The 14412-nt window shown below is 45.1% G+C and overlaps 1 protein-coding gene across 4 annotated transcripts in view; it reads right to left on the minus strand.

Moving 5' to 3' along the window:
* Positions 1-9: 9 nt before the first annotated feature.
* The window catches only part of TMC7 (transmembrane channel like 7), a 56644-nt gene continuing 42241 nt past the window's right edge, over positions 10-14412 (minus strand). For 2 of the 4 annotated variants that reach the window (XM_029949438.1, XM_029949442.1), the window contains exons 12-16: positions 12271-12457; positions 9880-10010; positions 6923-7078; positions 3078-3156; positions 10-2105 (exon numbers count right to left, since the gene is read on the minus strand). In XM_029949438.1, the coding sequence (XP_029805298.1) occupies positions 2025-2105; positions 3078-3156; positions 6923-7078; positions 9880-10010; positions 12271-12457 (634 nt within the window). In that variant the 3' untranslated portion in view covers positions 10-2024. The remainder of the gene's footprint in view (positions 2106-3077; positions 3157-6922; positions 7079-9879; positions 10011-12270; positions 12458-14412) is intronic. The other 2 variants (XM_029949439.1, XM_029949440.1) reach the window with 2 other exon arrangements.

The raw sequence follows: 14412 nt of genomic DNA on the forward strand, positions 1-14412 counted from the left end.
ACAAACACATTTTAAAACCTTCAAGATGCTGTTTAATCAGTAGTTTTAAGGCACATTTGTTAGAGAGACCTGCACTTGAATAATTATACAGACATCACTTGAAGTTATTAGTTACCAAAATGTATAAAAACATTCAAGTAAGAGGTATGCAAATCAGCAGCATTTAACCAAAATGAATATATTAGCATACTTCAGTATCAATTTTATAATAGGGTAGGAAAATGGAGCTTCTGTCTCACACACGTATTTAAGTACGTGCACACACGCGCACACACACACACACAAACTTGACTGTTCTCAGAAGCATGGTGAAGGCAAAAACATATATAAATAAGTGCACTAGGCAAAAATACCAACAATTAGAATTCTTTGGGGTGAGGACAGAGTGAACTTTCGGTTACTCAAAATTCCATGAGACTAGTTATTAGCCAGAAAAGCTCACTGGTCTCATAGGTACTAAAGTAGCCCATGTTAATGCCAACTCTGGGGAACAGCAAGAAAAAATGGTCTGGCAAAGGAACAAATACACAGAAATGTGTAAACTCCGGCAAGAGTGCTTTGCTCTTCAGAGCAAGGAGTCCATGGTTTCTGAGGAATGGCGGGAGGGGTGGGGGTGGGGATGGGAAATACCTAGAGCAGCGGCTTCCCAGGCAGCCGGCTTTAAACTCCAGGCTGCTCCCTGGGAAAGGTTTAGAGCCAGTGAAAGGAAGGAAAACAACAGAGCAAGGACTCCAGTGGTCTGTTACAAAACTCAGTACTTTGAAAAAGATTCTGAAGATAATTCAGACACAAACTGATTCTGTGGAACAATAACTTAGGCTTATATTAAAAGGTCCAGAGCTATCAATTCCATGTAAGTTTATGATGAGGTATTTACTGCATATGGTTTTCTGCTGTAACGGAAATCTTAAGTGATACTCTATCTTGCAAAATAAAACTTAAAATTTTAGGCACAAGAAAACAATAGCCCTTAACATCTGGAAATGGGCATCGTAGACGCCAGCATTCAGCGTACCCGGGACACCTGCACAAGCTGGTCTGGTGCTGCAGCCCGCGGTCCTCAAACACTGGCGCACAGAAGCCGTGGCGCCCCGCGCTCTGGGCACACACTCCAGCCTGGCTCCGGAAGTGAGTCTCAGAAACGGGGACCTCAGTGTAGGAAGGGAAATGGCGTTTGGAAGACTTGAAAGACGAACTTTGTCTCTTAGGTTTGATGACCCAGGGCCTCTGCTAAGTCTCAGAACTCAGGACCAGAAGGGAAGTGAAGACCCGAGGATGCCCAGCGCCTTAGAGACAGCTCCCCCCGCAACCCCCCAAGTAGTAAGGTGACAGCAAAATGCCCAGGAACTAAGACGCCAAGGCCCCCAATCCACAGCAATCCCCTCCTCCTGAAGCTTAATCTCATTCGCGCAACAGGAATGGCTTTTCTCTCTCACATTACTACCAGGTCGCTGGACTTCCATAGCCACCCCCTCCATGCTTCCATCATCCGTCCCAACATCCTGACTCAAGGATTTCTCCTTCATGAGGAAAAGAAAAAACCAGGTCTCATTTTAAGTCATCTACAGAACCATTTAAAAGGGTTCCTACTTCTTAAGGAACACTTCTCGGCCCAAACCTCCAGGACCTGGTTCAAGAGAATGAGCCCGGGTCTCAGGAATGGACGGCTCTACAGTTAACCACAGACAACACAAATAAGCTCTGAAAAATATAAAAGGACCCTCCTCCTCAATCTTTGTTCTATCAGCCTGCACGGCTAAGTAAGTTAGTTTTGGGAGAAGAGCACCGAGCTGCTGGTCTACAGGCAAACCAGGTCTGAACCTGACCTTTCTAAGTCACTGAAGCCCTACCGAGGGGCTGGGTTACGTCAGGGGTGGGTTGCGGCCACCGCAGCTGCATCCTATGGAGCTACGTTCAGGAAAATCCTCAACTCCAGAAAAATATATTTTAAAATCTCTGCCCCAAACCCAGGTGGCCCCGGCAGGCTCGGCAGGTCAGCTTCTGAGCGGCATGCAGCAGGGCCCTCACTGCCAGTCTGGACGGTTCTTCATATCCCTCTGGGCTTCTGTTAGCTTCTGGATTAGGTAACGCTTGTCACGGCTTTCCTAAAGACAGAGATGGGTGCAAGAGCGCATTCAATGTATGTGGAAACGTCTCTCACCATCTCTACCTAATAAATTACCCGTCAGAGTTAAGGCTCTAACCCCCGGATGGGTGTAATGTAAGCTGCCTCTGGCGCTCCTGTCCCACCACGGCCCCTTGTCCACAAAGTGGCCGACAGTCTTGTACAAATGTACATTAGGGGGCACCTGGGTGGCTCAGTTGGTTAAGCATCCGACTGGCTCAGGTCACGATTCTGTGGTTTGTGGGTTCGAGCCCTGCTTCAGGCTCTGTGCTGACGCTGAGAGCCTGGTGCCTGCTTTAGACACTCTCTCCCTCTCTCTCTGCCCCTCCCCCACTCACACACTCTCTCAAAAATAAACACACATTTTAAAAAATGTACGGCAGACTGCTACTGAGCACACTTCACTGGTTTCCATCACACTCAGAATTAAACCCAAGCTTCTAACAGCGCCCTCAGGCTGTGCCTTGACCCCAGCTGATAATCCGCCCTCCTCCAGCCCCAGAGTCGCCCGTGCTGTCCCCTCTGCCCAAGACTCTCATCCCCAAGACCTCCCGGAGCATTCACGTCTCAGCTCCAATGTCACCTCCTCAGAGTGGGCTTGGCAGCCACCATCGACAGCAGCAGATGGCCACTCATCCCGTCTGTGTTCTCTTCATAGCAGTCACTGCGACTGGAACTTATCATCTTTTCTCTAACTACTGAGCAGTCCTGTCTCCCTTGATCACCACCATCTCCCAGCACAGTGTGAGGAGCAGGGGGTGATCAACAGACATGCTGCAGGACTGGATGAGCCCATGAATGAATGAAGCCGGAGAAGGCCTGGCCTGAAAGCAGACTTTGGGGAAGTGGCGGCGAGCAGGGCAACAGCACTCCCTGGGAAAAGTGCCACTTTCTATTAGGTGTCCTGGGTCAAGGTCCCCAGCCATCACCCTGTGGACCTGCTCTTCCTTACCAGGGACAGCTGCTCTCGGAGCTGGACGACCACCCGCTTGTGTGCTCCCGCGAGGGCGATGAAATAAAACATAACGAGGCTGCAACACAAGGTGGAGAGGTCAGCAGGGAGCTTGCGACATTGGAAGGCCACTAGAAAAACACCCGGATCTGTTTTGCCCAGAACAGTTCTACTGTTGTTAGGAAAAGAAGGAAAGAAAAAAGAGAGGGAGGGAGGAATGGAAGGAAAGAAGGAAGGAAGAAAGGAAGCAAGGAAGGGAAAGAGGGAGGGAGGAAAGAAAGAAAAGGAGAAAGGAAGGAAAGATGGAAAGGGAGGGAGAAAGGGAGGGAGGGAAAAAGAAAAAAGAAAAGAAAGAAAATCCTTATTTATCCTAAGCAGAGGGCAACTGGAAATGGCCCCTGAGGGGTTGTGAGTCGACAGTGGAAGCAAAGACTGATTCATGCCTTGCTTTCAAGCTAATATTAAAAGTTGTCGGGGCCCCTGGGTGGCTCAGTCGGTTAAGCGTCTGACTTTGGCTCAAGTAATGATCTCACGGTTTGTGGGTTTGAGCCCCACGTCGGGCTCTGTGCTGATAGCTAGCTCAGAGCCTGGAGCCTGTCTTCAGATTCTGTGTCTCCCTCTCTCTCTGACCCTCCCCTGTTCATGCTGTCTCTCTCTCTCTCTCTAAAATAAATAAAAAACAGTAAAAAAAAAAATTAAAAGTTGTTGCTGTTCCCTCGGCACCCACCATATGATAGGGAGAGAGAAGGAAGTGGCCAGAAAGTCAACTCAGTATAGAATGCACTGGCTGTGGACAATCACTGTGGAACCTCCATGGCCTCAGTTTCCTCATTTATAAAATGGGGTTAATATAGTAAAACCCAGGGACAAACAGCATAGAATAATACATTTTTAAATAAAAGCAATTGGCACTTGGCTCCTATCTTCCGTGTAGTCCCAGATCTCGAAGTGGGGTGGATGAAATGGTTGTCTTTGGGGTGAGGGGCAAGTGGAATGGAGAGCAAGCCCCCAGGAGAAGAGTAGGCAACCTCATTCCATTCCATGAAGGGGAGGTAGTTTCCTGTCCAACCCCCCCGGATAGGGCTGAGGAAATGAGGGCCGCTGGAATCACTGGTTATCAATGAAACTTCTAGAAGATACCACAGCCCAGGACAAGAGCGGCTAGATCAGGTAACCACCACCAGATGGCGTGAGCCAAACGACAACTGGAGTAAGTACACCGGGAGGGGGTCGCTGGGCTCCTCAGAATTCAAGGCTAATTGTCTGCAGCCCTCCCCCCCCACCCCCCACCTCCCACCACCCCCTCTGCCCCAGCCATTCTGTTAATCTCATCAAAGGTACCATGCCTTTAACAAGTACATCTTTGGAGCTCACTTTTTGCACTGGGTGGGGTTTTTCTGTAAGAATATCTCAGTTGGGGAGTAACTGCAACTATTTCATTACAGTTAATATGTGCCAACTACAAAGAATTCTAGTTTGTGGTAGTTCTACAAGCTTCCAGGGACACCAGACTAGTGAATTCTGAACCAGTGGCCCTAGGGGAAATACAAGGGGAGGTTCCTGGAGTCACTGGCCACAACATTTTTGTCAACTGTTCAATACCTTGCTTTATTCTTCTTATTCATTGAGAAAGTAAGTTATTAATACATAATCTTGCTTCTGTTTAAAGATACTTTATTTGCCGTTACTGTTGATTCCTTAACTCTGAACTCGGCATCAGCAGCGCCACGGCCCATGCCTGAATGAAGCTGATCTGACATACAGATTTCCCTTGGGTTTTTTTTTTTTTTATGTTTCCTTTTTTTTATTTTTATTTTTGACAGACAGAGAGAGACAGCGTGAGCAGGGGAGGGTCAGAGAAAGTGGGAGACACAGAATCTGAAACAGGCTCCAGGCTCTGAGCTAGCCACCAGCACAGAGCCAGACGCGGGGCTCGAACCCATGAACTGCGAGATCATGACCTGAGCGGAAGCCGGACACTTAACCGACTAAGCCACCCAGATACCCCGATATACATATTTCCCTTGTAAGGCACATCTCTCTCAGGAACCTCTCACTGCACTTAGGAACACGAGAAGCACTTGGGCCATTTCATACAGGGACATAAGCCACCAAAAGCGCAACATGCAAGAAAGCTGGCACTAAATAGATCACGAAAGACATTTCTAGTGTGAAAGCTGGAACAAGATGGCAGGCTTATTGCTTGTTTAACCTCAGCTGGTGACACGCATGCCCTGGTCTGAGTGTGTGTGTGTGCCTGCAAAATCCGTACGGTGAGATCCTAATTCCAAGGTGATGGCATTAGAAGGTCGGGCCTCCGGGAGGTGATGAGGTCCCTCACAAATGGCATTAGTGCCCTGAGAAGAGGGACCCTGGAGAGCTGGCTCAGTCCTTCTGCGATGTGAGGACACCCGAAATCTGTAAGCCCCTCACCACGCTGACCTTGGACTCTCAGCCTCCAGAACTGTGAGAAATAAGTCTCTGTTGTTTATAAGCACCTAGTCTAGGATATTTTGTTGTAGCGGCCCAAACTCACTAAGACAATGCCTTTTGGGTGACTCAAATGTTTTGCTACTCTGTGCAAGTCCACAAATGACCGTGAGATTGCCTCAGGTACTGACTTTGGGGGTTGTAAAATATTTTAGCATGTAGGCACATTCACATTACAGGAAAAAAAAAACCCCGCCTGAAATCTGGGAATCATGAGGGTAGACTGTAAGACTGTAATTAGAACAAGGGCCACCACACAGTAAGCCCTCGATGTGCATTTGTGATTAGAATACTTTACCACGCAAAATCAGTCACTGTGCAGCAAAGACTCCTGTCACCCTGACATATAACACCTGTCACTTACTGAGCCTTCACTAAGGGCCAGGTCCTCTGCTAAGAATCTCAAATTTAAAAAAAAATCTTTTAATGTTTATTTTTGAGAGAGAGAGAGAGAGAGAGAGAGAGGGAGAGAGAGAGAGAGAGAGGAAGGGGCAATGAGAGGGAGACACAGAATCAGAATCTGAAGCAGGCTCCAGGCTCTGAGCTGTCAGCACAGAGCCTGATGACACAGGGCTTGAACTCACAAACCATGAGATCATGACCTGAGCCAAAGGTGGACACTTAACCAACTGAGCCGCCCAGGCGCACCAACATTTTACATCATTGACCACATTTCCTTCATGTCACAACCTTGAAAGGTATGTGCCATTCTTACCCCCACTGTCCAGGTGAGGAAACGGAGGCACAGGAAGAACACAGACTACTCAGAAGTAGTCGAGCCAGGGTTCAAGTGCATGTGCCTAACCTGGTGCTCTTCTCTCTGCCCAGTAATGACTTCCTTCATCAAAGAGCCAGCGATTTTGTGAATAATCAGTAGTATCAATTGACAATATTCTTTGGGTTTTTATGTCCGGCATTGGGCTAAGTGTTTCACCTGGAGGATCTTTCTGAACCCGCTCAATGACCCTCATAAAGAATCACTGTTGAGGCGCCTGGGTGGCTCAGTCAGCTGAGCCTCTGACTTCAGCTCAGGTCATGATTTCACGGTTTATGGGTTTGAGCCCCACATTGGGCTTTGTGCTGACAGCTCAGAGCCTGGAGCCTGCTTCAGATTCTGTATCTCCCTCCCTCCCTGACCCTCCCCTGCTCACGCTGTCTTTCCCTCTCTCTAAAAAAATAAATAAAACAATAAAAAGAATCACTATTATTATGCCCATTTTAGAGATGGGAAACTGAGGCTCACAGAGGTTTGGTAACTTGTCAAGTGTAGCAGGTGAGCTCCCATTTCCCAGTGGAGAAGGGTCCACCCGTCTCAACGGTGAATCCTCACAAGGGTCTACGCGGTTCTCACTCACCAGATGATCATGAAGAAAGGCACTGCAAAGGCTTCCGACGTGACGCCGTGGACCAGGGACTGCAGGGAGCTGGGAAAGGTGCTCACTGTCTTGGGGACCACCTCCCAGGTGGTGTTGAAGTTGGTGAATGGCCCACAGGCTTTCGAGGAGGGGATGCTGCCGGGGCAAAGACCAAGGGGCTCAGGGGGAGGCAGGCAGCACAGGCGGAGGGTCGCTCCTCCACCCGGCCATGGACTTTGTCATCAGTGACCTGTGAGGAACAGCCTGATCTTACAGGCCTTCTAGAATATTCTGATCAAAAATGCTGACGCTGAAATTCTACCTAATCTGTAGAAATTTAGCACAGAAGAGCAAGTTAAGTGACACGGTAAGACAGCAATCAAATAGATCCAGAAGGTAGTGGTGATTTTGTGTTTACCAATCTGCTAGTCTGGAGGTGAGGAAACAATTGTGGACTCTTCAAAGAATTAAAGATTAAAAGAGATTGTAAGGAGACATGGCAATGAAAAGCAATGGGTAAAACTCGAAAGATCCTCATGTTATTTTTTTTTTATTTCTTTTTTACTTTATTTTAGAGTACGTGCAAGAAGGGGAGAGGGGAGAGGGAGAGAGAGAGACAGAGAAAAAGAGAGAGAATCCCAAGCAGGCTCCATGCTCAGTGTGGAGCTCCACGTGGGGCTCGATCTCATGACCTGAGCTGAAATCAAGAGTCGGACACTCAACCAACTGAGCCACCAACTGTCCAGGTGCCCTAGGCAGATTCTCATTTTAAAAATAAGGCTATAGGGCACCTGGATGTCTCCATCGGTTGGGGTTCCAACTTCGGCTCAGGTCTTGATCTCACAGTTCATGAGTCTGAACTCTGTGTCAGGCTCTTTGTTGACAGCTCAGAGCCTGGAGCTTGCTTCAGATTCTATGTCTCCCTCTCTCTCTCTCTGACCCTTCCCCACTCATTCTCTCTCTGTCTCTCCCTCCCTCCCTCTCTCTCTCTCAAAAATAAATAAGCATTAAAAAATAAAAATAAGGCTGTAAAAGACTTTGGGGTCAACTGGAGAAATTTGAAAATGGCAGAAATAGGATGGCATTAATTTTCTTACATGTGATGTTATTGCAGATGCATGGGAAGGAGAATGTCCTTATTTTTAGGAGCTGCATGCACGAGTATTTAGCCCGTATCTTCTTGCACCCCCAGATCGCAAAATGGGGGTGGCTGAGGTTATTATTTACGCCTTTCACGGTGCCTATAACAATTTCAAATGGGTCATCACACCCATAAAAAATGTATGCGTAGAGAGAGATAAAACAAACGTAGCAAAATGTTAACAACCAGGACATCCAGTGATGAGTATATGAATCTCCATTACTGCTGTTCTTTTTAACTTTTCTACACATTTGAAATTTTTCAAAGTAAAAAGTGGGAGAAAACTAAATAAAATTCAGTGGAAAAAATTTGTAATTAAGGCCTAAAAGAATAAGTTCTGTGTATGAGATTTTCCACCACAGTCCTATTTTTATGGATAAAAAAAAATTCTTGGAAGCAACCTATTGTTTAAGGCAATGGATGACTAATTTATGATCCATTCATAAAAGAGAATAAAAAAAATAAAACACTGAAAGAGACAGAGATGTGAAATGACTGGGAAACGGGACTGGAAAATTAACTGCTTCCATCATACATTCTTATCTTTCTTTTAATTTAGTGGCACATAAACATATTACATATTTTATAGATTTTTACATTTTATATATTTTATATTATATATTATATATATTTATTTATTATATTAAAAAATTAAAGCTAAAAAACACTTTAAAAGGAGGGGAGTTCTGCATGTGCTGACATGGAAAAGGGCACCTCAAAAAATTAAGCGAAAAAAATAAGCTGCCAAACAGGATTAAAGCATTATTCCATATGCGGTTTTTAAAGATAAATAGTATTCATATGAATTCCTGGAAGTATTCATAAAAGATTAGCAGCGGTTACCTTGGCAGGGTGGGACTCAGAAGGGTGGATAATGGGAAATTTGTTTCCCTTTCATTTACACCCTTGTGTACTGTTTTTTATACATTACATATATTACTATAACAAAAAAAATAAAAATATACAGTCAAACAGTTAAAAATAAAATCTGAGAGACAGAAAAGTTCAAGGATTTTAATTTAAAGATGAAGAAATGGAATTCCATGAGGATATAATAAATCAGATTGGTTAACTATAGCCCTAGGGCCAAATCTGGCCCACCATCTGTTTTTTAATAAGTGAAGTTTTATTGGAATAACTCATGACAATTAGTCTGTATGTTGTCTACAGCTGTTTTCATGATGCCACAGGAGGGGTGAGTAGTACCTACCAACACCATATGGCCCACAAAGCCTAAATATTTAGGATCCCCCTTTACGGAAAACATTCATTGGCCTTTGGTATAAATGGTTATACTCTTAGGGAGTAGGGTCAGTGGGGTCTGAGCCCTCAACTTCTGATCCCTAGTCTTCAGCACTTATGCTCTGACCAAATTCCACACCAGACTATATTCCTTGTGCCATGTCTGAATTGTCTACATATTCCTAGCACCGAGCTCAGTGTTTGTCACAGTGAAGGTACTTTAAAGCCTTCTACAGTGAAGATGTATTATTTTTGTAATCAGAAACAAAGAAATAATACAAAAGGAGACCAGCAGGGAGGTCCTAGGAAAAAAGTGGGAGGGAGGACAGACCCAACCAACACTCTCTAAAACACTGGCAACGCAAGTTCTGGAAGTGGACCAAGACATTCCGGCATCCAGAGAGAGAGTCCAAAACAAAGGTGGGCCCGGCTAAACCAGGAGTGACTTACTGACTTCTGAAGGTGGAACACCATGAGTTCGAAAAGCCAGTAAAGAACACAATGGACACTTTAACATAAAAGAGGGACATGTCAAGAAGCAAGGAAATGTTCTAGAAAACAAAGTCATATTTACCGTGCCATGCTGATCGTCAGAGGGATTACTGCCAAACACAGCCCTATCAGCAACACCAACAGGAAGAAGAAATTAGAATTGGATGCTCTGAACTGCCGTGGGGAGGGCCGACAGGTATAAAGAAGACTCATCTAAGGGGAGAGAAAGAAGGAGAAAATACGAGTATAGCTTCCTTGGGGGCACTGGGGGGCTCAGTCAGCTGAGCGTCCAGTTTCAGCTCAGGTCATGATCTCGCGGTTCATGGGTTCAAGCCCTGCATCGGGCTCTGTGTTGACAGCTCAGAGCCTGGAGCCTGTCTTCAGATTCTGTGTCTCCCTCTCTCTGACATTCCCCTGCTTGTGCTGTCTTCTGTCTCTCTCAAAAATAAATAAAACATTAAAAAATTTAAAAAGAACAAAAAGTATAGCTTTCCCACATTCACGCATTCAACTGGTACAACTTTTTTGGAGGGTAGTCGGCAATATAGATGAAAATGAACATGTTCAATCCAGACCCCAACCCTGGGGAATTCACCTTGATGAGAAAATAGAATAGATGGACCAACGTTCACGTATATGGATATTTCCTGCTACAGTTGCTGACATCAGGGAGGAGGTGGAAGCAACGGAAGAGCTATCAACCGGGGTCGCTAAAAGGTTATAGTGCGTGGCACACTGAGTAGAAAGGACATGCGCTTTTGTCCTGTGCGGACAGCACTGTGAAACTGCAAGGGCAGATTTCAGAACTCTGTGCTGTATGAGCTCATTTAAGTTTTTTAAAGACCTTATAGGACTTTAAATATTACTAAATGGATCCATGTTCACATACAACAATTCATAACATGAATTTTTCATAAGCATTTATTTTTCCTGTATATTAACATTAATATTTCCATCGGGGCAAAAAAGACTTGTGGAAATATCGAGTGGAAACGGGGTGAAAGGTAGAGTCAAAGGCATAAAATTTCTCCTTAATCTTAAAAAAAAAAAAAAAACATTACGAGGAGGAGCATCAAGCTGTTCTGACTTCAGCGGCAGCCAGAGCCAGGGACCCGGTGTCCTGTCTGGGGGTAGCTGGCTGCTCAGGCCTGCACTGTCAGAACTCAGCCCGTGCCCCTGAACTATTCGTGCTGCCACATATCTTTATGGGGCTGCACACCAGGAAAGCACTGGGTAACCAATATTTTCTGGAAAGGGAACAAGTTCCTATATGTTTTCTCACATCCATCTCTCCTTCTGTAACTTCAACCAACTGAAGTTTCCAAGTGAAAGCATCAGAACATTCATCAAAGGCCAAAACATCTGGGTAGGCTCACTTCAAGGCTCTGCTAACCTAAGGATTAAATAGCTTAGGTTCTGGAGTGAAGGAAATCTGGAGTCCCTTCTAAGCTGTGTGACCTTGGACCAGTTACTTAACCTCTCTGAACTTTAGCTTCCTGATTTATAAAATATGACTAACGTCTATACCTACTTCAAAAGATATGTGTAAGCATTATATGATAGCCTGTGTAAAGTGTACAGCAGTGGAGGGCATGTGGCTTTCTTATTATCATTACTGTCATTATGAATATTGTTGGTAGTAGTAGTAGTAGTAGTAGAGGGAACCTCTGGAGGAAGGGACGGAAGTTCCTATATACAGATCTGCATTGTTTAAAAGTTTAATTTTGAGCCCTACTGCTTCTATAATAATAATAATAATAACAACAACAATAAAAGAAGCTCAGTTACTGAGCCCAGATCAGTCAGTCATCTGCAGGGCCACTCTCCCCATTTAGCGCTTAGTTCAAGCACAATGCTTATAGCCTGTGAGCCCTTCAAGGAGCTACATAAATAACTGAGACCTGAAAATAAATACAATGCCTCCAACATCCAAACAGAAAATTATAAAACTTAAATTAACAAATGTTTTGTTAAATATCACCAGATGTGCCACCACCAACTGATGGATCAATGGCAACTCGACTTTTAGATGGTTACCTACAAAAACAACGTTTAAATCACAGGAGCAAAAAAAAAAAAAATCCGTTTTTTTTAATTAAAAAAAATTTTTTAATATTTATTTATTTTTGAGACAGAGAGAGATGGAGCACAGAATCCGAAGCAGGCTCCAGGCTCTGAACTGTCAGCACAGAGCCTGACGCGGGGCTCGAACTCATGAACTGCGAGATCATGACCTGAGCCACCCAGGTGCCCAGAGCAAAAAAATATCTTAACAAAACTCTCAATATTATAAAAATGTGGAAATCCATTCAAAGTCTTTTTGTTTTCCAGAATAAAAATATATATCAAATAAGGGATGTAATTTTGATGCATCTGATGGGACATGGGTGGGCTCCAGACGCACGACTGCCGAATGCCTTGCAAGATCAAGAATGGTCCATAAAATCAGCCCCCAACCCAACCTTCTCCTTACCTCTTTCACATAAAAGATGATAATGAATTTCAAGGTTGCAATTGCAGGGAGAAGAGGGGAGAAAAAGGCTCCAATCCAGCAAATGGTCTGCCCGTAAACAATCCCCAGAACATTATCGGGAATGGCAAACTCCTGCTGTCCCCAGCACTGAATCAGTTTCCAAGAGGAACAATAGGTCACCAGGATCCTGGAAACAAACAGGACAGTTTCTCACCTGGATTGCTGGTACCTGCCAAGGCCACAGGACCACGTCCGGCAGTTCAGGACTATTTCCACACACATTTCTCGTGGAAACGTGTCTAGAAGTTGCAGAAGACCATGAACTCTGGAATCATTAAGACCAGAGTCTGAGTCTCAGATCTACAGTTTCATTTCCTCATCTGGAATGTAGGGGATTATAACACACCCTACTACATCAGGTTGTGGTGACCATTAATGACATGGGCAGTCTCTGTGTTCTGGCTTGCCACTTGGCTCAAAAAGTAATTGTATTCACAGAGAACATGGCTTCTGAGAATCCTACTGCCCAGCATAACCACTTCCTGACGCTTCCAATAGAAACCCCAGGACCAGGGGTCTGTGACTAACACACACAGCTGTTCACTGTAGACTGCCATGCGTTGGCAAAGATACTGGAGACACGGGTGCCTGGATGGCTCAGTCAGTTAGGCACCAACTCCAGCTCAGGTCATGATCTCGCGGTTCGTGAATTCAAGCCCTGGATCAGGCGCTGTGCTGACAGCTCGACACGAGAGCCTTTTCGGATTCTGTGTCTTCCTCTCTCTCTGATCCTCTCCCACTTGTGCTCTCTCTTTCTCTCAAAAATACAATAAACATTAAAAACATTAAAAAAAAAATACTGGATACAATCTAAATGTCCAAGCCATGAACACAGTGGAATATTAGACAGCCCTTATAATGAACGAGGGAAACCCATGGGTCCTGACTGGAAAGTTATTCATGACATTGTGCAAGAGAGGAAAAAAAGTAAGCCGCAGACCAATGCACACGTCCTGTGATCCCATTTAAAGGGGGGGGAAAGAACAAGTCTTCTAGCAAGACTGTGTGCTTACTTACATATGTAGCTATGTAAATGGTTTTTATTTTTATTTTTATTTTTTGAGAGAGAGAGAATGCAGGGGTAGGGGCAGAGGGAGAAAGGAAGAGAGAGAATCCCCAGCAGGCTCCATGCTGTCAGCCACGGAGCTTGACACAGGGCTCGATCTCACGAACCGTGAGATCAGGACCTGAGCCAAAATCAGAGTTGGATGCTTAACTGACTGAGCCCGCAGGTGCCCCAGGACTCCTGGATCGACCCCAATGGCCACCTCTAGGAAGTCAGGAGGGACTGGGGAGCATGGTGACAAAGGAGAAGTCTCCTTATGCTCTGGGCTTCTGTATTTATTTAAATACTAAATATTTAACATTTTTTAATGAGCATACGTTCATGTCATATTTGTGTAGGTTTTTAAGTGGACACTTTCTTTTTTAAAGTTTATTTAGAAGGGCTTATTGGACTTCTGACATGCCTGAATAATCTGTACACGTGGGTAAAAGAAAGTGGTTAAAGCGAACAGTTTCACGTAAGGCTCTAGGTGATGCCAGTAATAATATGATGATTGCAACATAATAATGGAGATCATGTGGGGCACCTCGGTGGTTCAGGCAGTTGAGCAACTGACTTTGGGGCAGGTCATGGTTCATGAGTTCAAGTCCCACATCGGGCTCTGTGCTGACGGCTCAGAGCCTGGAGCCTGCTTCAGATTCTGTGTCTCCCTCTCTCTGCCTCTCCCCTGCTCGTGCCTGTCTCTCTCAAATAAGCATTAAAATTTTTTTAATTTTTAAAAAATAATGGTGATCATGTGATAGTGAATATTTTGTTGACTGCTTAGTACTTTTCTCTGCATTTTCTCATGTAATCCTCACAACAGGCCTGTGAAGTGGCCAATGCTACTACCGCCATTTCGCAGGTAGGTAAAGAGGTACCGAGCTTAAATAACGTGCCCAAGGTCACATGACCAGCCAGTGGCAGTGCCGGGGTGTGAACCTGAAGGGTCCCCCCAATAGTGGCTGTGCTAATGGCAGGAAGCCAGCTCCGTGGAAGACTCATGGAAGCTGGCACCACTTCTGTTCGTGCTGCCT

Source organism: Suricata suricatta, chromosome 8 (assembly GCF_006229205.1).
Source record: "Suricata suricatta isolate VVHF042 chromosome 8, meerkat_22Aug2017_6uvM2_HiC, whole genome shotgun sequence".
Classification (NCBI taxonomy): Eukaryota; Metazoa; Chordata; class Mammalia; order Carnivora; family Herpestidae; genus Suricata; species Suricata suricatta.